Source organism: Lissotriton helveticus, chromosome 5_1, assembly GCF_964261635.1.
Source record: "Lissotriton helveticus chromosome 5_1, aLisHel1.1, whole genome shotgun sequence".
Lineage (NCBI taxonomy): Eukaryota > Metazoa > Chordata > Amphibia > Caudata > Salamandridae > Lissotriton > Lissotriton helveticus.
This window is the reverse complement of record NC_136065.1, coordinates 277,301,548-277,326,609: the sequence shown is the minus strand read 5'-3', so window position 1 is coordinate 277,326,609 and position 25,062 is coordinate 277,301,548. Positions and strand designations below refer to the sequence as shown.

At 43.4% G+C, this 25,062-nt stretch overlaps 1 protein-coding gene across 3 annotated transcripts in view; it reads right to left on the bottom strand.

Annotated features, from left to right (window-relative positions):
* MTHFR (methylenetetrahydrofolate reductase) overlaps positions 1–25,062 on the bottom strand; it is a 79,640-nt gene that overhangs the window by 32,622 nt on the left and 21,956 nt on the right. The window contains exon 1 of one of the 3 annotated variants that reach the window (XM_078642209.1): positions 14,492–14,603. The exons of the other annotated variants lie outside the window; for them this stretch is intronic. Coding sequence (XP_078498335.1) covers positions 14,492–14,562 — 71 coding nt within the window. The 5' untranslated portion in view covers positions 14,563–14,603. Of the gene's footprint in view, positions 1–14,491; positions 14,604–25,062 lie in introns of those variants that run through there. 3 annotated transcript variants of the gene reach the window in all.

The following is a 25,062-nucleotide window of genomic DNA, read 5'->3' as shown; positions in this document are numbered from 1 at the left end:
GAGAGTTATGGTCAGAACCAGTGCAATGTAATAACACGTTTCCACGCTGGACAGCAACTGTTTACATAGCTTGTTCTTATCAGTAAAATCAGGCTCCCCTGAAGATCCGTGTCAACCAAGTGTGTTATATGTTTGTAGTCCGGCCATATCAAACATTAGTTAATAATTCTTTGAAATCTGGTAATATTCCACTAGCATGGAAAACAGGAAAGACAACGCCTTTGCTAAAAGAAACACAACTTGTATAGAAATGATCCTGCTAATTATAGGCCGAATACATTACTGCCATTTTTAGGGAAAATCACAGAGAAAATTATGGTGATTCAGTTAACCAAATAGCTGGATGATAACAATTCGCTCAGTCCATAGGCAAGTGGGCTTTAGAGCTCTAGAAGTACAGAATTGGTTCAAGCTTTAATGCACAAAGATGACTCAGTGACGGGGTTGCTCCTGGATCGGTCTGCCGCTTTTGAAACGAACACTCATAAAATTCGAATTCATATTTGTAATCAAAAGCTATATTACTACAGTAATAATCAATTTTTGGAGTGCTGGTGAAGATCATGGGAAAGTAAGCAAAATTAAAATGCACACGATAAAAATACATTCATTTTAGTGAAGGAATATTATGCAAGGGATGTGTAAATTAAAAATCCGAATAGAAAGACTAGAAGGCTACAGATTAAAGAGTGCTGTACTGGGCTGGTTTCCACCAGTCCTGTCCAACCACTCAAAGTCTGCCTTCATGCCACCATACCACCCTATGCCCCTGCCCACCAAAGCAATATCCTTATCACACAATATCCTTACCCAACCTCAAACCCTAAACCATCCTAACACCCAATACCCTTACCTAGACTTAAACCCTATAAATACCCTTACCACCCTATACCCCTACCCGCTCTTAAACCCTAAAAAACCCTGATCACCCTATGCCTTTACCAACCCCATAATCCTAAAATACCCTTACCACCCTTTACCTCTACCAACCCCTAAAAATACCTTTACCACCATATACCCCATATTATCCCTAAACCTAATAAAACCCTTACTACGTTACATCTTTACCTACCCCATAACCCTAAAATATCCTTACCACTCCATCCCCCACCCCTTAACCAAAAAATACACTTTACAACACAATACCTTTAAACACCCCTAAACACTAAAAATACCCTTACCACCCTATACCCGTACAAATCCCTAAACCCTAAACAATCCTTTACAACCCTATAACTTTATCCACACCTAAACCCTAATACCCTTATCAACCTTTTTTTATTTTTATTATATGGACTTTTATATAGCGCAAACTTGACCCGGAGGTATGGGTATTAGAGCGCTTTACATAGCACCAGTTGCGTTACCGGAGGACACATTCATTTTTGTGAGGCACGGGGAGATTAAGTGACTAGCCCAGAATCACAGGATGTTCAGCGTCATTGCCGAGACTCAACCCCAGTTTCCCATATTCGAGGTCGACCGCCCTAGCCGTTAGGCCAACTCCTCTCCCCTATAACCATATATACACACAAATGCACACACATATACTTAGCTTCACTACACTTACCATGATGCTAAAGGCATATGCGTGGTAAAGATTTGTGCTGTAAATGCAGCGTGGTAAAGGCACTGTGTGGTTACAACAGCATTATAAAGGATGTTTCCATTATGCATTCACCATTACGAACTTGATTAAGATCCTACCTCAAACGCAGAACGTGCATGCTCCTTGGTTTTTTCTGTATAATCGTTTTAAACTTCAATTTTTCATCCACTTTTAACAACAACCCTATTTTTCTTTGAAGATAGATCAGTGGCTGAACATATACATTTTTACTTTATTTACTGTGGCATTCTCTACCTAAGTTTGTAGCGAAGTACCATAGCCTAGAGGAAGTCTTTGAATGCTGCCTGTTCCTCCTTTTGGAGAATAAAGGCACTAAAGTAAATCTTAACTACTGTCCTAAGGGAGTAACTGTTACCCAACTGAAGTAAAAGATTATTGATGGGCCTGAGGCACTCATGGAAATCAACAACACCCACACCAACCAATGCTCTATATCTACTGCATACTCCAGGATCCCAAGAAAATGTATCATATTTATAATTCTTCTTGACACCTCCCAGTCAGAATTCTGCAGCAATCACAACATTGAAACCACCCTGATCGTGGCCACTGTTGTACCGCTTTTGGCCGCCATAAGTGTGGCAGGGTATGCTCAGACGTGAGTCCCTTGCTCACTTTGCCACTGGATTCAAGCTAGCCGGGCTGAAGACGGCTGGAATGCCAGAAACCAGTCCTTGGAAGCTTGTTTCCGGTCCAGGGAAGACATGACTTGGCAGTTCGGGCTGGACTGTTCCCATGAGGCACAGGGTCAGACTGATTTGCATATAGCCATGTCTGAACTGGGGTGGCAGAGTGGGCTAAAGAACGGTGATGGATTAAACCCAGATCTCTTGACTGGGTGTGAGTGTTTGATTGATTCAGATGCTCCGTCCATCACCACCCCCTTTTGTACCGCTTTTGGCTGCCATAAGTGTGGCAGGGTATGCTCAGACGTGAGTCCCTTGCTCACTTTGCCACTGGATTCAAGCAAGCCGGGCTGAAGACGGCTGGAATGCCAGAAACCGGTCCTCGGAAGCTTATTTCCGGTCCAGGGAAGACATGGCTTGGTAGTTCGGGCTGGACTGTTCCCATGAGGCACAGGGTCAGACTGATTTGCATATAGCCATGTCTGAACTGGGGTGGCAGAGTGGGCTAAAGAACGGTGATGGATTAAACCCAGATCTCTTGACTGGGTGTGAGTGTTTGATTGATTCAGATGCTCCGTCCATCACCACCCCCTTTTGTACCGCTTTTGGCCGCCATAGGTGTGGCAGGGTATGCTCAGACGTGAGTCCCTTGCTCACTTTGCCACTGGATTCAAGCAAGCCGGGTGGAATGCCAGAAACCAGTCCTCGGAAGCTTGTTTCCGGTCCAGGGAAGACATGGCTTGGCAGTTCGGGCTGGACTGTTCCCATGAGGCACAGGGTCAGACTGATTTGCATATAGCCATGTCTGAACTGGGGTGGCAGAGTGGGCTAAAGAACGGTGATGGATTAAACCCAGGTCTCTTGACTGGGTGTGAGTGTTTGATTGATTCAGATGCTCCGTCCATCACCACCCCCTTTTGTACCGCTTTTGGCCGCCATAAGTGTGGCAGGGTATGCTCAGACGTGAGTCCCTTGCTCACTTTGCCACTGGATTCAAGCAAGCAGGGCTGAAGACGGCTGGAATGCCAGAAACCGGTCCTCGGAAGCTTGTTTACGGTCCAGGGAAGACATGGCTTGGCAGTTCGGGCTGGACTGTTCCCATGAGGCACAGGGTCATACTGATTTGCATATAGCCATGTCTGAACTGGGGTGGCAGAGTGGGCTAAAGAACGGTGATGCATTAAACCCAGATCTCTTGACTGGGTGTGAGTGTTTGATTGATTCAGATGCTCCGTCCATCACCACCCCCTTTTGTACCGCAACATCATATCATAGGCAGATAACACTCAACTCATCCTTTCCCTCTCCCTCTCCCAAGACCCCACCACCAGGAGTCGAGTGTCGCCAACTGGATGAGAGACAACTGCCTGAAGCTCAACACTGACAAATGGAAGTAGGGATCTTCGGCAACAACACCACTCCCTGGAATGCTTCCTATTACCCCGCTGAACTAGGATCAGCATCCTCCCAGTTGGACCATGCCAGAAACCTCAGCATCATCCTCCACAGCAAGCTGACCATGAAGTCCTAGATCAACGCAGTCTCCTCTGTCTGCTTCTTCACTTTGTGCATGCTACAAAAGATTTTCAAGTTTCTCCCCCTGAACACTAGATGCACTGTGACACAAGCCCTCATCACTAGCAGAGTGGACTATGGCAACACTCTCTACTTGGGGATCGCTACATACCTCCTCCAGAGAGTACAGACCATTCAGAAAGCCACAGTCAGACTCTTCCTCAACCTCCCCCACATCATCCCTCACCTCAAGGAACTCCACTGGCTTCCTGTACAGAAGAGATGCCAGTTCAAGCTGCTGACCCATGCATACAAGGCCCTGCAAAACCTAGGATCGGCTTACATCAACCACAGCCTGAACTTCCATCAACCAGCCAGACAACTGTGCTCTGCCTCCCACACTCCCAGCATCAACTAAAGAAAGGGCAAAGTGTGCTCCTTCTCCTTCCTCGTAGCGAAGACATGGAACGGCCTTCCCCTGCAGCTTTGCAACTCTCCTTCTCTACCAGAATTCTAAAAAGCAATAAAAACATGGCTATTTGACGGAGTCTCTCACGCCCTCCAAGTTCCTGGATACCCTCTTGGTGATTAGCTGCAGTATACAAATCAACTGATTGATTAATACAGCCATTCGGTCACTCATGAAGCCTGCTTCCTTTACCATGTGCTTTGTTTAAATTTGTGGATACCTTTTCTCTGGCTTTCATTTCTGGCATCTCCGTTGTGATTTTGGATGTTAGGCAGTGCTTAATTTGAGCCGGTGGTTTCCGATGTTCAGCACCGGCACTTAATCATCAACACCAACGCCTTTCATGAGAACCAGTTATGGAAACATTAATTTATGGTAGGCACATGGAGATTAAGGGATTTGACTAGAATCACAGGATGTTGAGCCAATGCCGAGACTTGAACGGTTCCTAAACTCTAAAGTCGGCAGCTCTGGCCCTTACACCACATATTCCCCACACTTTCATGGTTAGTAGTTGGTCCTGTTTTAGGTAGCGCAAACAGGAGAAATGTGCTGGTGCAAGCCGCCTACCAACCAAAGCCAGGGCCGGAATGGCCGTAGCGGGCACCTAGTGTTTTCCGGTAGGCGGGAAGGGTGGGGCCGGTTTTGGTACAAGGGGCCAGTATGCAGCAGTGCTGCAATATCAGCCCCCTGTACCAAAAGCAGCTGCTGCAGCGTTACCCACAAGCATCCCCCTTGCCCCAACCCCCACCCAGAATTACTTGCCAGGGCCGGTTTGCATTCCCAATCCTGCCCTGAGGAGAGCCCCGGCACATTTTATTTTACACATTAACCACTGATGTTAAAACAAAAAAATTTGCAATTATACTCAAAGGGCGTAAGCCCATTTTATGGACATACTTTTTGTCTTGAATTTCTACAGCAAACAGAAAATGTACTTGATATCTGCAAGGTAGCAGACATGTTACTGCAATTGTTTCGGATGGATACTTCTAACTGCAGAATCTTCACCTTAGAATACTCCCAAGGCGCCAGACTGGATCTGGAAACTTTTCTTCCACGTGCTCTCATGCACCACCGGGAGGCACTGTGCAGTCCGCATGGGGAGGCAATGCAGACTGCACAGTGCCACCGCCATGAAGGGATGAACCAGTGCCACATAGGAGTGCAGCCCTGCCAAGTACCATGTATCAGGGGTGAGACTAACTCAGTTTAGTGCTGGTGTCCGCATCACTGCAGTAAGTGCTTTAGTCATGCGTAGTAGCACCCCAGGGAATTAGCGTACTTTACGGTGAACATGGTTGGCTGCATTTTGCAAAGCAGGCAGTATACTTTTGGCTTGCTCTAGAGCTTAATGCACTGCAGGGTGCTGCTGCAGGGTCTGAAACACAGATTTGAGCCCGCTGGGAGGGGTGATCGCTGTTCAGGTTTGTCTTACAGTGAGGCCAGTGCAGGACTTGTGGTCAATCAAGCTCACTGCCCGGCCTTGACATCTCACAGGCTTTCTGGGCTGACCACATGCTGAGCTACTTGTGTTCAGGTGAACAAGAAAAATATCCAGATCATTATCCAATAGGGCAGTCTGCAGCAAGCACTTGGACCTGGTGGAGCTTTGCCTTCTGTAGTTTTAGATTAATGCAGGGCACCCCAGACTATTAACATGCAGAGCCATAGATGATTCCAGGTGGCAGCAGCTTTTATTTTTCTTCTTACAAAGAAACAGACAATTTAAGTGGTGCTGGAAGGGTGTTGTTCCCCCTGCATCATGAAGCCGTGAAGAGCCTGTCCACCTTGGTGTCCGATGGAGTCCGACAGGCATAATTTAGATCCCAGGCGGCTGAGCCTGCCACAGACTTACAATCAACAGAATCGGAGTAGCGAAGTAGGATTTAGAGCGCAGAAAGTTGTGCACAGAGGACAGTCCACTCCCCAGTAAACCCAGCCTGCCCGACACAGTGACTAGTAAAGAAGTTAAAGTTCCCAAGAAGTGCTGTACAATTTATAAAGAATCACTGCACGTCAGCGGTGCAGCCCATGTTTACAATTCACCTGTCTTATTAACATAATTTTCCAATCCCGAAGACTATTTCTTTTTGCCAAATGTTGTGTTTCTGTACTTTTTTAGAAGCAGCATACAGTGTGTTCTGTAAACCTTGTTGTTCCTTCATGTTTTACTGAGATTGGGTTGGCGGATGGTGTTAATCATGATAGGGCATGAGTGTGCCCTCCAGGCATTACAAGTGTTTCAACTTGCCGTCCAGTCATAATGCTATTCAGACTACCTGCTTGAATAATCGTTTGTCTCTCTGAAGAGCGCACAAAGCGATTAAATATTATCACCTGTGTGGTAACAGTAACTACGATTTTATATGGAAGTGTGGGAAGGCAGTACACAGCTGGTGAAATATTGAGAGCTCCAAAGGAAATTAACTTACCAGTTACGAAAGGGTAGATCGTGTGTGTTAGCTAGAGCATGGTGAAGGGGGCGACACGGGGAGATACTTGCAGAAAGTCAGTGATAAGACATGCAACCTGTGCAGATGGACACTTTCACAAAGATGTGGAGAGAGAGAGAGAAAGAATGTAATTGGCTGAAAGAGTGAAAACTGTAGAGGAAAGTCTGAATAATTGAACATGACAGATTGAAGCACTCTGACGCCGCTTCCCTTCGACTGACATTAGTCATGTTTAAATCACAGGTGTGGCTTGTTTTAGACGTATATCGTTTAATGTGTGATATGTCTGGATACAATTATAGAACACTCACAGGCATGCATATACTAGACTTTGCTCTGATTAACGCACGAGGAACTGTAACTCGTTCAGCAGTAGAATGTCCCTCATTCGCACACTAAAACCATGGAAATGTCACACATAAGGAATCCCAAAACTTGGCAGCTATGTCACTCTCCTGAGTGAGGCTTGCCCGGTGCTGCGGCGGGCTGGGCAGAGCTCCAAGTCGGCGAGTCAGCTGACTGCAGTGAATCGGAGTAATTATGATGATTTATTAGCAGGCAGGTGAGATCATCCACACTGGAGACTCTCACATCCTGTTTGGTACAGTCGGCTCCCACGGTGCCCTTCCATTTCTGGTGCTTTGCAGCAGTTTTAAGATCTTCTTAAAGTTTCTTAATTAGGTGTCATTTCTGATATTTATGGTTCCATTGTCTTCCTTGCTTGATTTGCTTATGAGAAAGTGTCACTCATAGTCGTTGAATGTCACTCATAATTACACTGAAATTACGAAAACTTCACATATAGCCAATATGAAACCTTGACACCTATGTGCCACCAATGATCGCGGACATCAGGTCCGTTCCTTTAAATCCTTCTGAAGAGCATTTAGAGCACCACTTCCAACACTCTCAGTTTTCACAACAACTCCTAAAGCAAATTCCAGTGAGCCATGGAATTACGTCCTAACCCAAAATAGCGGATTTCAAACCATGCTGATAGTACAGAATAAAGTATCTGTACTAAACTGTAAGGGCTAACTATACTCATTCCTGTTTATGTGAGTTTCCTAGCTTGTTTAGCTACTCTAGTGATCGATGTTCCTCAGCCTACACCCAATAAGGAAGGAGAGGCACAAGCAGCTACACGTCAAAAGGGTGTTAGGTGGCGGGCTAGGGCCAGCATCAAATCTTGTACCCTTGTTTAATTTTAATCTATTATCTTTTCTCCATACAGAGCAATCAGAATATTGAGGAAATGACTGGTAAGTGCACAAATCTTATTTAAATAGACACGGTCACTATATCTTTTAAATGACCCTCACTTGGTTCCTTCTGAGGCACACCGAACCGCGAATTACAGACTCAATGAAGAGCTCATGAAACAATGTTCCACACAGGGATTGAAATGTGTCGGCTTTACATATGAGAACCTCGCTGCGACATAAAAGATAGAAATTCTGAGGACATTCTAAGGACACCTGAAGACGTGTGTTCTATTTTCATTAAAACAAGCATTTGCAATGCATAAGGTCTCGCATTAGGAAAGTTTGGGCTATTGGTATTGTAAATGACACATTATTTATATATGTGTTGGTTTTGAAAATAGCAAAAATAATAGCTTTGTCATTTACAATGCCAATAGTTATAACTTGTGACACCTATAGCATTTGTAATGCAATATGTGTTGTATTCACGTGACTTAGATGTATTGATATTACAAATAACAATGGCTTTGAATTTTTTTAATAATTAATACTTAAATAAAAGTTATTGTAATTTATAATGGCAATAGCTTAAACTTTTGTAAATAACTTTTGTGAAGAATATGTTCAGTGTATTTTATTGTGACGAAAATCCAAGAACAGAAGTGAAATACTAACCTCTTTTTGTGACATTTGTAATAAAGCTTGAAACATTGAGAGATCATATTTGACCCAGTTGTTGGTAAATGGTTGCACAGATTGATGCTGTGGTGGGGCTGAGAGATGTTGTGGTGGCGACTAGTGATGCTGTGGCATTCAATGATCCTGTGGTAGCGCATAGTGATGTTGTTGTGCCCCTTAGTGATGCTGTGGTGGTGCTGAGTGATGCTGTGGTGGTGCTGAGTGATGCTGTGGTGATGCGATAGATAGAGTGAGTGGGATAGATAGATAGAGGGAGGGCGATAGATAGATAGAGGGAGGGCGATAGATAGAGGGCGATAGAGAGAGTGAGTGAGCGAGATAGATAGATAGATAGATAGATAGATAGGAGTGAGGGCGATAGATAGCTAGACATAGATAGAATTAGGGCGATAGATCGATAGAAAGATAGATAGAGTGAGGGCGATAGATAGAGTGAGGGCGATAGATAGATAGCGTGAGGGCGATAGATAGATAGATAGAGTGAGGGCGATAGATAGAGTGAGGGCGATAGATAGAGTGAGGGCGATAGATAGAGTGAGGGCGATAGATAGAGTGAGGGCGATAGATAGAGTGAGGGCGATAGATAGAGTGAGGGCGATAGATAGAGTGAGGGCGATAGATAGAGTGAGGGCGATAAGATAGAGTGAAGGCGATAGATAGATAGAGTGAGGGCGATAGATAGATAGAGTGAGGGCGATTAGATAGAGTGAGGCCGATAGATAGATAGAGTGAGGGCGATAGATAGACAGATAGAGTAAGGGCGATTAGATAGATAGACTGAGGCCGATAGATAGAGTGAGGGCGATAGATAGACAGAGTGAGGGCGATAGATAAACAGAGTGAGGGCGATAGATCGATAGACAGATAGAGTGAGGGCGATAGATCGATAGACAGATAGAGTGAGGGCGATAGATCGATAGACAGATAGAGTGAGGGCGATAGATAGATAGATAGTTGTGTGTGTGGTTGTGTGTGGTTGTGTGTGTGGTTGTGGTTATGTGTGCGTGGTTGTGTGTGTGTGGTTGTGTGTTATGCTTTGTTTTTCTATGTTTTGTTATGCTATGTTTTGTTGTGTTTGGTATGCTATGTTTTGCTAGGCTATGATATGTTTTGTTATGTTATGCTATGTTTTGTTATGCTATGCAATGTTTTGTTTTGCTATTCTGTGCTTTGTTATGCTATGCTATGTTTTTTTGCTATCCTATGCTTTGTTTTGTTATGCTATGCAATGCTTTGTTGTGTTTGTTATGCTATGCTTTGTTATGCTATGCTGTGTTGTGTTTTGCTATGCTTTGTTTTGCTATGCTATGTTTTGTTATGCTATGTTTTGTTTTGCTATGTTTTGTTATGCTATGCTATGTTTTGTTATGCTATGCTTTGTTATGCTTTGTTATGCTATGCTATGTTTTGCTATGCTATTATATGTTTTGCTATGCTATGTTTTGTTATGCCATGTTTTGTTATGCCATGTTTTGTTATGCCATGTTTTGTTATGCCATGTTTTGTTAGGCTATGTTTTGTTTTGCTATCCTATGCTTTGTTTTGTTATGCTATGCTCCGTTTAGTTTTGCTATCCTATGCTATGTTGTGTTTTGTTATGCTATGCTATGTTGTGTTTTGTTATGCTATGCTAGGTTTTGTTATGCTATGTTTTGTTATGCTATGCTATGTTTTGTTATGCTATGCTATGCTTTGTTATGCTTTGTTATGCTATGCTATGTTTTGCTATGCTATGCTTTGTTTTGCTATGCTATGTTTTGTTGTGTTTGATATGCTATGTTTTGCTATGCTATTATATGTTTTGCTATGCTATGTTTTGTTATGCCATGTTTTGTTATGCCATGTTTTGTTAGGCTATGTTTTGTTTTACTATCCTATGCTTTGTTTTGTTATGCTATGCTCTGTTTAGTTTTGCTATCCTATGCTATGTTGTGTTTTGTTATGCTATGTTGTGTTTTGTTATGCTATGCTATGTTGCGTTTTGTTATGCTATGCTATGCTAGGTTTTGTTATGCTATGTTTTGTTATGCTATGCTATGTTTTGTTATGCTATTCTATGCTTTGTTATGCTTTGTTATGCTATGCTATGTTTTGCTATGCTATGCTTTGTTTTGCTATGCTATGTTTTGTTGTGTTTGATATGCTATGTTTTGCTATGCTATTATATGTTTTGCTATGCTATGTTTTGTTATGCCATGTTTTGTTATGCCATGTTTTGTTAGGCTATGTTTTGTTAGGCTATGTTTTGTTTTGCTATCCTATGCTTTGTTTTGTTATGCTATGCTCTGTTTAGTTTTGCTATCCTATGCTATGTTGTGTTTTGCTATGCTATGCTTTGTTTTGCTATGCTATGTTTTGTTGTGTTTGATATGCTATGTTTTGCTATGCTATTATATGTTTTGCTATGTTTTGTTATGCCATGTTTTGTTATGCCATGTTTTGTTATGCCATGTTTTGTTATGCCATGTTTTGTTATGCCATGTTTTGTTAGGCTATGTTTTGTTAGGCTATGCTTTGTTTTGCTATCCTATGCTTTGTTTTGTTATGCTATGCTCGGTTTAGTTTTGCTATCCTATGCTATGTTGTGTTTTGTTATGCTATGTTGTGTTTTGTTATGCTATGCTATGTTGTGTTTTGTTATGCTATGCTATGCTATGCTAGGTTTTGTTATGCTATGTTTTGTTATGCTATGCTATGTTTTGTTATGCTATTCTATGCTTTGATATGCTTTGTTGTGCTATGCTATGTTTTGCTATGCTATGCTTTGTTTTGCTATGCTATGTTTTGTTGTGTTTGATATGCTATGTTTTCCTATGCTATTATATGTTTTGCTATGCCATGTTTTGTTATGCCATGTTTTGTTATGCCATGTTTTGTTATGCCATGTTTTGTTATGCCATGTTTTGTTAGGCTATGTTTTGTTAGGCTATGTTTTGTTAGGCTATGTTTTGTTAGGCTATGTTTTGTTTTGCTATCCTATGCTTTGTTTTGTTATGCTATGCTCTGTTTAGTTTTGCTATCCTATGCTATGTTGTGTTTTGTTATGCTATGCTATGTTGTGTTTTGTTATGCTATGCTATGTTGTGTTTTGTTATGCTATGCTATTTTGTGTTTTGTTATGCTATGCTACGTTGTGTTTTGTTATGCTATGCTATGTTTTATTTTGTTATGCTATGCTGTGTTTTGTTATGCTATGCTATGTTTTGTTGTGTTTTGTTATGCTATTTTTTGTTATGCTATTTGTTGTTATGCTATGTTTTGTTGTGCTTTATTACGCTATGCTTGGTTATGCTATGCTTGGTTATGCTGTGCTTGGTTGTGCTGTGCTTGGTTGTGCTGTGCTTGGTTGTGCTGTGCTGTGCTTGGTTGTGCTGTGCTTGGTTGTGCTGTGCTTGGTTGTGTTTTGCTGTGCTGTGTTTTGCTGTGCTGTGCTGTGTTTTGCTGTGCTGTGCTGTGCTTTGCTGTGTTTTGCTGTGCTGTGTTTTGCTGTGCTGTGTTTTGCTGTGCTGTGCTTTGCTGTACTTTGCTGTGCTGTGTTTTGCTGTGCTGTGCTGGGTTTTGCTGTGCTGTGCTGTGTTTTGCTGTGCTGTGTTTTGCTGTGCTGTGTTTTGCTGTGCTGTGCTGTTTTGTTGTGCTGTGTTTTGATGTGCTGTGCTGTGTTTTGCTGTGCTGTGTTTTGCTGTGCTGTGCTTTGCTGTGCTGTGTTTTGCTGTGCTGTGTTTTGCTGTGCTGTGCTGTGTTTTGCTGTGTTTTGCTGTGCTGTGTTTTGCTGTGCTGTGCTTTGCTGTGCTGTGTTTTGCTGTGCTGTGTTTTGCTGTGTTGTGCTGTGTTTTGCTGTGTTGTGCTGTGTTTTGCTGTGCTGTGTTTTGCTGTGCTGTGCTGTGCTGTGCTGTGTTTTGCTGTGCTGTGCTGTGCCGTGTTTAGCTGTGCTGTGCTTTGCTGTGTTTTGCTGTGCTGTGCTGTGTTTTGCTGTGCTGTGTTTTGCTGTGCTGTGTTTTGCTGTGCTGTGTTGTGTTGTGTTGTGGTGTGCTGTGTTTTGCTGTGCTGTGTTTTGCTGTGCTGTGTTGTGCTGTGTTGTGTTTTGCTGTGCTGTGCTGTGTTTTGCTGTGCTGTGTTGTGTTTTGCTGTGTTGTGTTTTGCTGTGCTGTGCTGTGTTGTCTTTTGATGTGCTGTGCTGTGTTGTGTTTTGCTGTGCTGTGCTGTGTTGTGTTTTGCTGTGCTGTGTTGTGTTTTGCTGTGCTGGTAAGGGTATGTGAGGGTGTGTGACGGTGAGGGTGTGAGGGTGAGGAGGTGTGTGAGGGTGAGGAGGTGTGTGAGGGGTGAGGGGGTGAGGGCGTGAGGGTGAGTGTCTCCAATGAATGTCACTGCTTGGCCTTCTTTGAAAATGTTCAGTGCTGCAAATAGAGCATGCCGCCCTAATTATCACAGCATGAGGCCCCAAAGTGATAATTATCACAGCATGCAGAGAGCCGCCCCACACTGCTGGAGCACTCAACTGCACATTAATTATAGTTGAGTGCTCCAGCAGCCTGGGGCGCCAGTTGACATGCTGTGATAAGTGGGTCTCATGCTGTGATAATTGTTGAGGAAGTGGAGACTCCTGCTGGGATAATTGGTCTTGTGGCGCCTCAGGAAGTAGAGTTTCATGCTGGGATAATTGGTCTGGCGGGCTTGCAGCGCCTGACGTCCAACAAACGTGCACAAGCTGCTCAACCTTGAAGCACGTTCACCGACCTGGGTCGGCTCGTGCCCAGGTCTGTATCGGGCTCGTTCACAGCTGTTACTCCCTTGACAGGGAGGAAGGTGACTATAGTCTCGCTGGCGGGAGCGCTTCGCGCTCCAACGCCAGCTCGACGTAAAAAAGCGAACAGGAGGAATCTTTTGCAATATCGACAGTACATTTCTGTATGTTTTATATGTATAATTATTTATCATTGTTTTGCTTTCCTTCTTTTTCATTTACATTTTACTGGCTTATATATATGAAGAGATTAACAGAAAAATGTATTATGCAACGAATAATGACATGCTGAAAGTGCTCTGCATGGAACAATTAAATAAATGTAAAGTATCCATGTTAGACGAGGGTTTTCTGATGTTTGATGTTCTGGGGCAAGTCATATGCATATACCTTTTTTGTTAAAAAGAAACCTACTTCATGCTAAATTTGATACTTTTAGGCGTATTAAAAAAACACATCGTTCTACCTCTTCAGAATATTCCAGAAATTCGTAGATCGTCCCAGGCACTCGCATCTTCACTTTTAGGCATGCCCTGGACAAAAGTATGTATACACCATATGCTTTGCTGACCTCGCACAACACTTAAGACCTTATTGGCAAGCGTGCCCCTTCTCAGAACCAAGGAACTGTCCAAATCATGTGGAAAGGGCATATTAGACGCCATGGATAATCTCACCTTGTCAAACGCCCAACTCACTATGAAAAGAACATACAGTAAATTAAATGTTGTCGGTAATATCAAAACTTCCTTATCAGTCAGTTCATAACCTCATGTTCTATAACCACAATCAATTCAGCACAATGTCTCCCTCATCCGCAGCAACAAAACTCCCCTTGCTTGCTAAAAACGTTTCTATCACAACACCAACGCCAACACACAAGAGTCATGAGGAGTGTGCGGTCACTGAAGCCACCCAAGACAAAAAAAATGCATCCATTGGTCAAACCAGCAGCCGACCGATGGTGCAAGAACACTTCCATCAAAGGAACAAGACTAGGAAAACATTGGAAGAAATGTACATGAGGTTTCAGATCGATACACAACCCATAGCTTTGCTCACTGGGACTTACAGGCATTGTTTCGGTCTCACTCATTCCTAGACATTTCATCATAACTGCGGAGAAAGGAGGGAGAAGTAGAAAACGTACCTTTTTGTTTGAAAACCGGCGCAAGAATAATGAGTCTGGGAGATCTCAACAGGTAAACTCACTATTGGCATTGTGGCGACCAAAGCAAAGCTCTTCACCGACCTGCAAACTTTTGTATGTGAGTGAAAGTTTGATACAGCACAATATTTGAAAGGTGGAGGAAATCAGTCACCCAATGAATGATCAGCCTGCTGGGCACACTGCCAGGGCTACATGTAGGTCATGTTGGAGCCAAGAAATCTTACTTCCAGTTAAGATCACCTACAATGTGATTCCCCAATAGGTCCCGCCAGGGTATACAGGACACTTGAGAAAAGAGTACGCTCGTTGAGTGTATTTCTAACCTGAAGTAGCAGGACATTCTTTGGATTACACATTTACTAAGATGTGGGTATTTAAACATTCAACCAGATGCTCATGCACCAATACTGGATGAAGTACTCCAGCTCTGACAAGCATGACAATTGATATTGTACATAATTATTACTATCACTGAACAGTAAACAAACTGTGTACTTGTGGCGTAAACATTTTAATGATATACTTTAAAAAAAAATAAAACATGAATGTGAATACACAGTTCCCAAATGCCTGTAACCTCTTGTCATTTGTAGGACTCGCCTACCTAACTTTAGTTGTCTGTAGGCATTTTGCTTATTATCGATACTATACAACATCACCAAAAGCCATTAGCACAGCTAATAGGACCCAAAGGCGAGACCTGTTGGCTTTACCATAGCTTGTTTCTTTTAGCACTCCATGAGAGTGCTCTGTTTTATACCTGTACCTCTTGTGTGCTGCTTCCTTTACCCCAACAACCACATGCTCTGGGTGCTCCTGAATCCTACCCAAGTTCAGTCACTGCTTTCCCCACACCTCCCTGGATTTATTAATATTTTCTGTGGCTTTTTCTGTGTGAGCCTCAAGCGCTTACATTGAACCCTTGCCCACTGCCTAGGCCCTATTGTTTCTCTGCTGCTCCTATAACCCTTGCGTTCTGCCATTTTTTGTGTTAATGCCTTTGATTTTTTATTATTTTTGGGAAGGCCTAGTAGGCATTTGGTGACAGGCTACTCTGCAGTACAAAAGGTGCTTTCACTTCATTAAATCTATTTTACTAACCAGTATAAATGGAGTCTGCCATTTTGGAAAGGTAAATAAACTATGAGCCCATGTCATTCTCTAGGAGTGCACATGCGCAGAGACCAATTGGGTTTGCGAAATGCTTGTTGCTTCTGACATATCCAATTGGATGCTGTGAGTAAATCTGAGGTATTGTTTAGGACTTTCCCCTGGTTTACCATTTTATTGTCATGAAAATCGATTACGAGTAAAAGGCTACATTCTGATCCCGGTGAAATCATGTATTTGTACAGGGATCAGAATTACAAGTTGTGCGATAGTTAACACACTCTCACAATTGTTCCCGGACACATTCCAGCATAACAAACCTGCAGAATTATATCTGGGGGAAAGGTGCGGAAAACGGCAGAACGTGAATTTGGTGTTCAGAAAAACAGGATCTGTATGTTACGCCGCCTTTTCCTTTTAAAAACTTGAAATAGAAGGAATTTACCACATGTGGTAAATGCCTCACCCTGGGGTAAGTGTGGTAAATACTCTACCATAATGCAACAAACTCGTATTGAGGGTCAAAGATTCAAAACCTGGTATTTTTGGTCTTGGCCAGCCATGGTCGCGAACAGCAACAATTCCCCTCTGTGCCAGAGTACTGTAAACCAAGTATGCAATCATTATTCATTTTACCAACAAATCTGATGGCAGACTGAGTGAACATAGTGAACTAGTAGTTCATCTCAGACCTCCAACTTCACAGAAAGACATTGATAATGTGTGTGCCCATGCCACCTCTCCTTGCACTCAAATCACACCCTGCGACTTTCAGTCCAGCTCTCTCCCCAGAAATGTACAGAGCACACCCATCTAAATACAAGGGGTGGAAGGAAGATCTGCATTTCTGAAAGCCAGATCTTTGCACACAGTACAGGAAACAACACAATTCAGACACACACCATCCACCAGGTGTAACATGGCCACAGCCCTGACTTCAGTTTTTTACGGGTTAGGGGATACAAGCCCACCTCTTCCCATTAGTCTTGGGCCTGCTCGCCATGATGGATCATGAAAGTTCAGTGTGACAACAGTACCTGCTTTCTGAGCACCCATCTGCCTCACCATTCAGTGATCTGAAGTGGCATGAACAGTATTGTGCAAAACATTTGGCACTGTATTTTAAGTGCATAGTGGTGATAGAACAGGTCGAGCACTGCAATATTCAAAACGCGCCACTTGCAGTATGGAATACACTTTAAACATTGCACTGCTTGTATCCTTCTAGCGGTCAGTAAACAACACGTTATTCGTACCAGGTGCTTGGTGCAAACATAAGCCAAACACTGGACTTCGCAATGGGCTGGGCAAAGGCAGTAGCAGAAATTATTAATGGAACTAACAAAGCAGGATGCAGCTCAGTACACACAGAGGCACGGATGTTCTTCTCTGGGTATTAGCAGGGGACACCCTTCTGAATCTTAAAAAAACACTCTGTGCACACGGGCTGCCCTCTTTAGTCTGCTCATAGTCTGGCTTAAGATCGCAGCTGTCGCCAGACAGTTCTGTGAGAGCCATCAGGAGAGGGACTTGAAATCCACCCACACGTTGGAGGAGGCAAGAGTACATTTTTAGGTCTTACCTAGCGTTGCAGCGCGCATGCGCCGCACTCTCTGGCGAGATATATTGTAGATGAGGATTTTTTAGAAGGGGACTTGAAGCCCCGCCCTTCATTTTCATTGGCTGGCATCACCGTTTATGCTAAAAGGTGGCTTGCCACTCGAAATGAGTTTTTTGTGTTGCCGCCCTTTTCGTCTGGCCGATCTGGACAGGATCGTCTGCCTTTCGGCTGTCGTGAAGCACTTTATCAACTTCAGGAGGCGTGTACTGCCGAATCATGTTTCCGATAGCTTGTCCTGAGAAAGGCTTCCTCGGTGCTCACGCGGTCAGGTGACGCCATTGGGGCTTGGGCTGGGTGTGAGCTCTTACAAGTGCCTTGAAAGAGCTTCCCCCTGACCTCCTGGTCCAATTATTGAGCCCGGAGACGCGCTGCAGCGCAGCAGCCCTATTCTTTCCTGCTACTTAAAATTCCCATCCGCTTTTGTCGTGCAGCTTGACTTGTTTTGCATTTTCTTTCGCACGTATTGCGTCAGATTCAAGCACTTTAGACTCCACGCCGCCTTCCAAGAGCCGCGGCCCCACCTACCCTCCGGCCGCCCTTCATGCGCTGACGATTCTGCCAAAAGACGCCTCTATTTCCCGCAAACCTACTGCCTCGCTACGGCGCTGCCCAGCCGAGGCCCTGATGGCACCGGCCCTCCTGGTGGCAGGTTTGTGTAATGGGATTACGGTCGTTAGGTGGGCCGGGTACAAGTCAGTGACACGTATGGGGCAGGCGTTTCTGGGCTGGTCAGGCTGCAATGATGCATCTCATCTACCACTGGGTGCGTTTTTAATACTGATACATGCGTGCTCCCTAGACACGCACACACTTTAAAGTGCCAATCACCATCTTCCGCACATACGGGGCAGGCCAGGGCCTCAGGCTGTCCCTGCGCACTGCCCGAAGCCTCGGGCAGGATTAAATATATTCAGGAAAAGACTTGAAGACGGAATGGTTCAAAAGAAGGAGCCCTTTTGAAACCTACAGGGCCGCTTTGTCCAGTGTTCCACGCTTTACCTTTACTCAAAGTGCCTTTTACCGCACTTTAGTCGTTTCTAAGCGCTTTAGAGATGCTGTGCTGTTACCGATAAGTGACATTCGTGGGCCTCAGAAGTTGTTTTAAAGACAATGTTCCCGCGCACGATGACCCCTCCACCGGACTTGATGTGTCTGTAGCCGGGCCCTGCTGGTCCTGTCTGGCTTAGAAATCAGAGTGGGTCCTGGCATACCTTAGGTGACCACCAATAACCTCCAGGCACCGAGTGTGGCAGCAAAAAGGTTCATATTTATTTTGTTGTTAATTCTCAAGTGTGATGAAGATGGTGAACGTTATTTGGGAGGGAGGAGTGGGCTGTGATTATCGTAGGAAGTCTTGGCCATCCGGCTTTGTGCCCTTAGCCCCCGTGCCAGCTTAGGTAGTTGTGGAGAGCGACATAACTCTATAAATAGGAGGCTAGATCTTTGGCCCACTTAGTTTCTAAGCGCAATGTGGAGGCTGGGCGCTAGAATTCATTGCACGTCTGTAGTTATATCCTGGGACGCCCCAGCCACATTTTTTCGCTGATTCTCCCTCGTTCCATATTACCCTGGGATGTACTGTGAAGGAGTTCAACAAACAGTGGATTCCAAACGCACTCCTTGGGCTGCCCTGTCTGGGGTCATCCCACCGTTACTTGTGAGTGAGGGGTGTTCGTAGCACATCGTGCTTTCTCGCGCTGTGCTGTGATCCTGCATAAAAACGTTTTACGCTGGGAGGCACAATAATACGGGGTTAAAAGGCATTTTATCGCAATAAAAACTATAACACACCAGTGACAGAATTACTATACTCCCCTATTACAAGATGCAAAGAATAAAAAGTCATGGGCAATAAAAAAAAGAAATTTTCATAAAACTAATCATAAAAAAGGGCTATCACCGGGTATACTTCAATATTAAAATACTAACATCACTCAAAGCAATTCATTTTGTGATATTACCTTTGAAATTTAGATTAAATCCTCCCCTGTTTTAAATTATGATTGTGTGAGAATGTTTCTTACTGTTGAGGACATGCTTGAACTAGCACCGCTTCATTATGCAGGTATTTATTCATGGCTGCAGATGTTCTGGACTGCTGTGCTGTGGCAGGGGCTGACGGGAGCGGAATATACTGTGTTTTGGACACACTAAAGGTAGGAGGCAGTGCTGTGTTGGGGCAACTTGTACTCTGTTGGGACACACAGAGGGGAGGAGGCAGTATCACACGGTGTGTAGCATATGCGTGCAGTGATTTTCCAACAAGCACATTGACTGCTTAACCGTACCCAAAACGGATTAAAATGGAGGCGATCCAAATACATTTTTGGAAGTGCGATTTTGCAAAGCTTGGGTGATGAATTTGTCATTTGTGGAGTTTGCATTTACGACGGTGCATTCAAGAAGCACATATAGGGAGATGCTATGCTTGGGTGATCCCTTGTACCTTCAAGTGAAGAGCTGTTGTTGGAGTCCCTACCACTCTGTGCCATCAGTAGGAGTGTAGACTGATACATTTCAGTGATTGCCCCACAGTTGCAGAATTATTTCTGTTTGCAAATTCTTGTTGTATGAGGAACTTTCTTTTAGGAATGAGTGACCTTAAGACGTGGAAAAATTGTAATTTCGTCAGAAATGTACATAAACCTAATTTTGCATCTCCCTACTATGCTCTGAGCGTGAGTCACTCCAGAAAAAACATTGATCAGAGATGGGCTGGAAGGTGTTCTGTATGTCACCTCTCTGTTAAGCATGAGGGTCAGTGGCATCAAATTGTGGATTAAAATAGCCTACATAGTAATTTTAAACTTTGCATTGTAATTTTTGTACACTTTAACAATAAGTATTTTCTTGATGCACTGAGCGTGAGCACATGTGCAATGTGTGCTGATATATCAGGGAGAGAAGTGGGGCTGGTGTAACCTCTATGGTTCCTGCCCATAGACATCTGGCTCACGTTTACCTTCCATTGGAATACACATGCACATACATCCTTGAATGCCACCTTGAGTGCTCATTGGTGGGTCTTTCACTTGCTATCGTAAACTTGTTCAACGGCTCCCTGCGAATCATACAAGTTTTGGTGGTTCCTTAACTTGCATTTAGTCACACCTCTTTTAAGCTACGTTGTTATGTGTGGTTCTGTGAGAAGAAAGGGCATAGATGGCCTTGAAAATAAGTTGGAGATATAAATGTGCAGTGGAGTGGATCAGAGGCAGATGCCTACTAATGAGTGACTTGTACTAAGACGAAAGGTTGCTTAGGTTTGATGAAGCAAGGGACTCATATGACGTACCAGCAGGCCAATTCCTGCTCAGAAAGCCTGAATAGTCTAGGACAATTAAGATATTGTGGCCTGCTTTTTAGGCAGACCCAGGAATCAAAGTTGCTGGCAGCACTTCTGATTCTACGGAAAGGGAGGTTGGAGGATCTCAATCCTGTGCAAAACAATTAAAGCGGGTAAAAAAGCAGGAACAATGATGGATTGGGGACCTGCCACAACATTTGTCTGACCCCTAAGCCGGCCCAGATATTGGGTGCATCATTGAAAGCTCAAGTAATGCTCATGTCAAGCTTGTACAATCGAAGTATTTACAGAGAAAATAAGTTACCCTAACTAGCATACAGAACATCTATGCATCCTGCCAAGATTCTCATCTCAGAAGCACCTCTGAATACTCAAACTTAATTCATATGGTTTGGAGCTGTGTGGCTGTTGCTCAGGGCCGGAATGGCCATAGCGGGCACTGGGCTAAAATCGGCCCTGTACCAAAATTGGCCGAAAACCGGCCCCGGCAAAGAGCGCGGCGGCACCTTCAACCCCTCTCCCTCCCCCCCGAGTGTGGGGGGGGAGGGGGTTGTTGTTCCCAGTCCGGCCCTGCTGTTGCTAGCTAGTTAAATGTAGTGGTCTCCAGACTGAAGTCCGTGGTAGGTAGTCTGATTGGATGTACAATTGAACATTGTCAACAGGGGGTAAAAGACATTGTCATTTACAACGCCATCACTTGATTAATGCTTCACGAAGGGAAAAAAAACAATAACATTTTCAATGCCAATAGCTCAAAACAATGTCATTGTGAGACCTATTGTATTGTAAACACTTGTTTGGTTAGGCAGAAGTTGTGTGCTTCCACAAATATGCTTGCCTTCCACGCTGTGGTGATCATTTTGTTTGTTTATTTATCAAGCTGCCTGAGGTTGAACGTTCAGGGCACACACATGACACTGTAATGCTAATACATTTTAGATAATGTATGGTCTTTTTCTCTGGTAACAGGGAGGAGGGCAGTCATTAACTTAAATGGATTTATTAGGTCTGACTTGGCATTGCTTTGAAAGGACCTACTGGCGTTGACAGTGCTTATTTTAAAAACTCTGTCTGTCCTGAGATGCTCTTTTAAAAAGATAATTACTGTGTCTCAGGCCTGCAACACCCGTTGGGCTGTGATGGAAAGCGTAGGCATGTGGGGCTGGCTGCAGAAGTCTTGGGAGGGTTCTTTCTAGCTTCATACAGAGCAGGCTGGCGAGAAAATAAACAACTATATTGGCTGCAGCACAGTGCAGAGCACTTATTACAAAAGTGATGATTTTCAAGATTTTTTGTTCATTTCTAAATCCACCAGGGTCGGGCAAATGTATAGGCAATTGTCCATCAACTATAACTACCATGCAGATGCATGAGCTACTTACAAGTTTACCTGCGTGACAGTGGAGGAGTGAGGAAATAGCTTGAAAAACAGGGACTACACAGGAAAAGAATCTTGCCATGCCTCCCATTTAAACCATATCCTCCACTGCGCACAGAGTGCGAGCAAAGCTAACCCTTAATAGGAGAGTTGTTCAACTGGCCCCGTAACCCACTCGATTTTTTTCTTTTAAAAACATGGGGCATAACTTTGAATTTTACAGCCTAGTTTTTAAATACATTGCCTAAAAAACATAGGGTCTATCTGCAATTGTAAAACATTAAATATTTCACTATTTTCATGGCGTGTGACAAGTTGTTGCTCCCTTGAGGCGGTTGAGGGTTCATCCCCCCATGAGCATTTTGTTAATTGGTTACAGAGTAACGGGATATAGAGGTACTTTAACTAATATGACTATGCAATTTACCATGCTCAGTGTGTATATAACATATTTCTTAAATGTGACCTTCCACTTCCTGTCAAATCCCCATATTTTCCTACCAATAAGATTTAACGTCATACACTAGGACTAAGAAACATACTTGGAAGGGATAGTGTGGGGAAATGATAACATAAAATAAAACCTTAATCATTGCAGACTAAGAAATGGCTTTATATAAAGAAAGGACGTATAGGAATAGCAGCAAGAGCCCTAGAGTAACACGGCAATAGAATTAGTAATAATTGCCACAACTGAACACAAATTATCACTCAAGTCAGCTTTCAGTATATCATCAAACTACATTCATTGTGTTCCCACATACTTTTCATTTAAAGCAAACATGTCTAATTCCCCCGAGTCAAAAACTTGCAAGTTATTTTAAAGAAATTGCTATCACCTAAATATCAACTTGGCATTGAAATTGTCATATGCGCTACAAATGAACCGAATCTGCCTTACATGCCCTTGTACACTTACACAATGCATGGATGTATATTACAGGATAATTATGGTAGCTACTCAATGTATCATGTCCATACCTTATACCAGGATGCATATCAGAAGCCATGGACGACCTGATGTACCGAAGATGGCGTTCATTTTGCATAGCATGGCTAGATAAAGTAAAGGATGCTGAAGCGATGCCTAGAATGCCTCTATTAGTTCAGGACCACCATTATATCAGGGATGGTGGGTATAAACAGTGTGCTTTTTTTTGCACATTAATTCTTCTATTTTTTCTTTCCGGTTTCTTACTCTTCTCTCTTGCTCCTTCCTGTTTCTTTTTTCTTTCTTGGCTCTACTACTGTCTTTGTTTTTTAAGGGAGTATTTAATAAAATTCGCTTTTGAAATCGAGTTGAAAGTGTTGAGGTAATAGTGTTGTGTTCTTCGCTATTTCCTATGATATTTAGAATTTTAAATGTTTTTATTAAATGCATTCCTTAATTGTTTTCAACTGTACCCCAATAGCCCTGCAATATATGTTATTGCTGCACCTCTTGGAACTCTTAAACCCCCACTACCTCTTAATGGCACCTTCATGAAACCTAAAGCCACTATCTCTTAATATTGTCCTTCCCAGAACCTATATACTCCTTACAGCAAAACGTCAATGAACTCTAAAACTATGTATTACAACTAAACTCTACAATTCTCTGAACCCTAAAACCCCATACCACCATTTTATGGTACCTTGCCCTGAACTCTAAAGATCCCCTTACCACCCTTTTGTGATACCCATTGCTGAACCACAAACATTTCAGATTACCCATAATGCTACCCTTCCCAGAACCCTAAAACCAACCTTACTATCCTTTAGCACAGTGGTTCCCAAACTTTTTTGACCCGTGGCTCCCTTGACCTAATTGGCAGTTGGCCGTGGCTCCCCACCATTTTTTTTACCCGAGCACTGGGGTGCCGCGGTGCACACTTTGGGAACCACTGCCATAGCCCATTGGCTGAGTTCTTGCACTTGTTTGTTTCCATTGAAAGCAATGAATATTATCACTGTGGTGAAGTGGGGTTAGCACTACCTTCAGTAGAATGCATACGTTGCACACAGTCTTGTCCCAATTGAGAACTGTTGGTTCAGGCTTCTACTTTAGAAAACCCGGGATAGAAGACCCCATTAAAATTGGTGTAGAAACTGTGGCTAGTGCAGAATGTGAAAGCTGGGGCCAGATGAGCGTCTTTGCCTTTGAGCAGTACCTTAGATTAGAAGCTTGCTCTCCGCTGTACCGAGCACGTTGCTTGCACATCCAGTCACATCTTGATCATTTTTAACCCTCTTCGAGGATTGTGCCCTGAATGTCTCAAATAACCTGTACTTACTTATGCTCAAATAATGCCCATCTGCATAATGTTCTTGCACGTGTTCAGATAAGTGAATCGTGCTATTAGTATTAGTGTTTAAAAAGTGTACTGTTTTTTTATGGAACAATATTCGATTATACAGTGCCAAGAACTATCATAGTGAACACGCTTTAAGAAAACGCATTGCTTTAGGTGCAATTTGCAATAATTGTAAATGTATTTTATAGCACATAAACACCTCTGAAAAGACATCTGAGCACTTTTTTTTGCAGCGAGTAGCATGCAACTCCGAAACGTAAGATTAGTAAATGAGTACGATTGTTTTTCTTGTGCATTAGTTGTGTTAGGATTGTGCTCTTGGTTGCTTGTTTGTTTACTGTTTAGTGGAGTTAGTAGTGGTATAGATAGAATGACAGGAGTGGGTTTGAAAAGGAGAAGTAGTGAGTTGTTTTGTAAGTAGTGGTCGTGTCTGCTTGTTAGTTGGGTGGCATGGCTGAAGGAGCAAGGATAGGAAAGACGGATGGTTTATTGTTGTTTTGTTTACAACAGCAAGATGTAGATGGCAGCTCTTCTAAGGCTACATCTATTGCTTTTCCGTACTATGCACGTTGCGTGAAAGGTTAAAATGTGCAAGCCGCAAGTCACGTATATCGGGGTTGGGAACATGCAAATCTTTGATCCATGCCCACGACCGAAGTATAGTTTTCTATGCTCACTTCTGTCATAGAGAGATTTCGGGCCCATGACAAGCACCAGGTAAATATGAGCGCGGCAAATTTCTCCCCTCACCCCCATCTGTAGATGGAAGGACAGGGCGCTTCTAGCGAAGACGGCTTGAGTAGTCCCCCCCTCCCGGCATGTGGTGAGACACCAACTCTC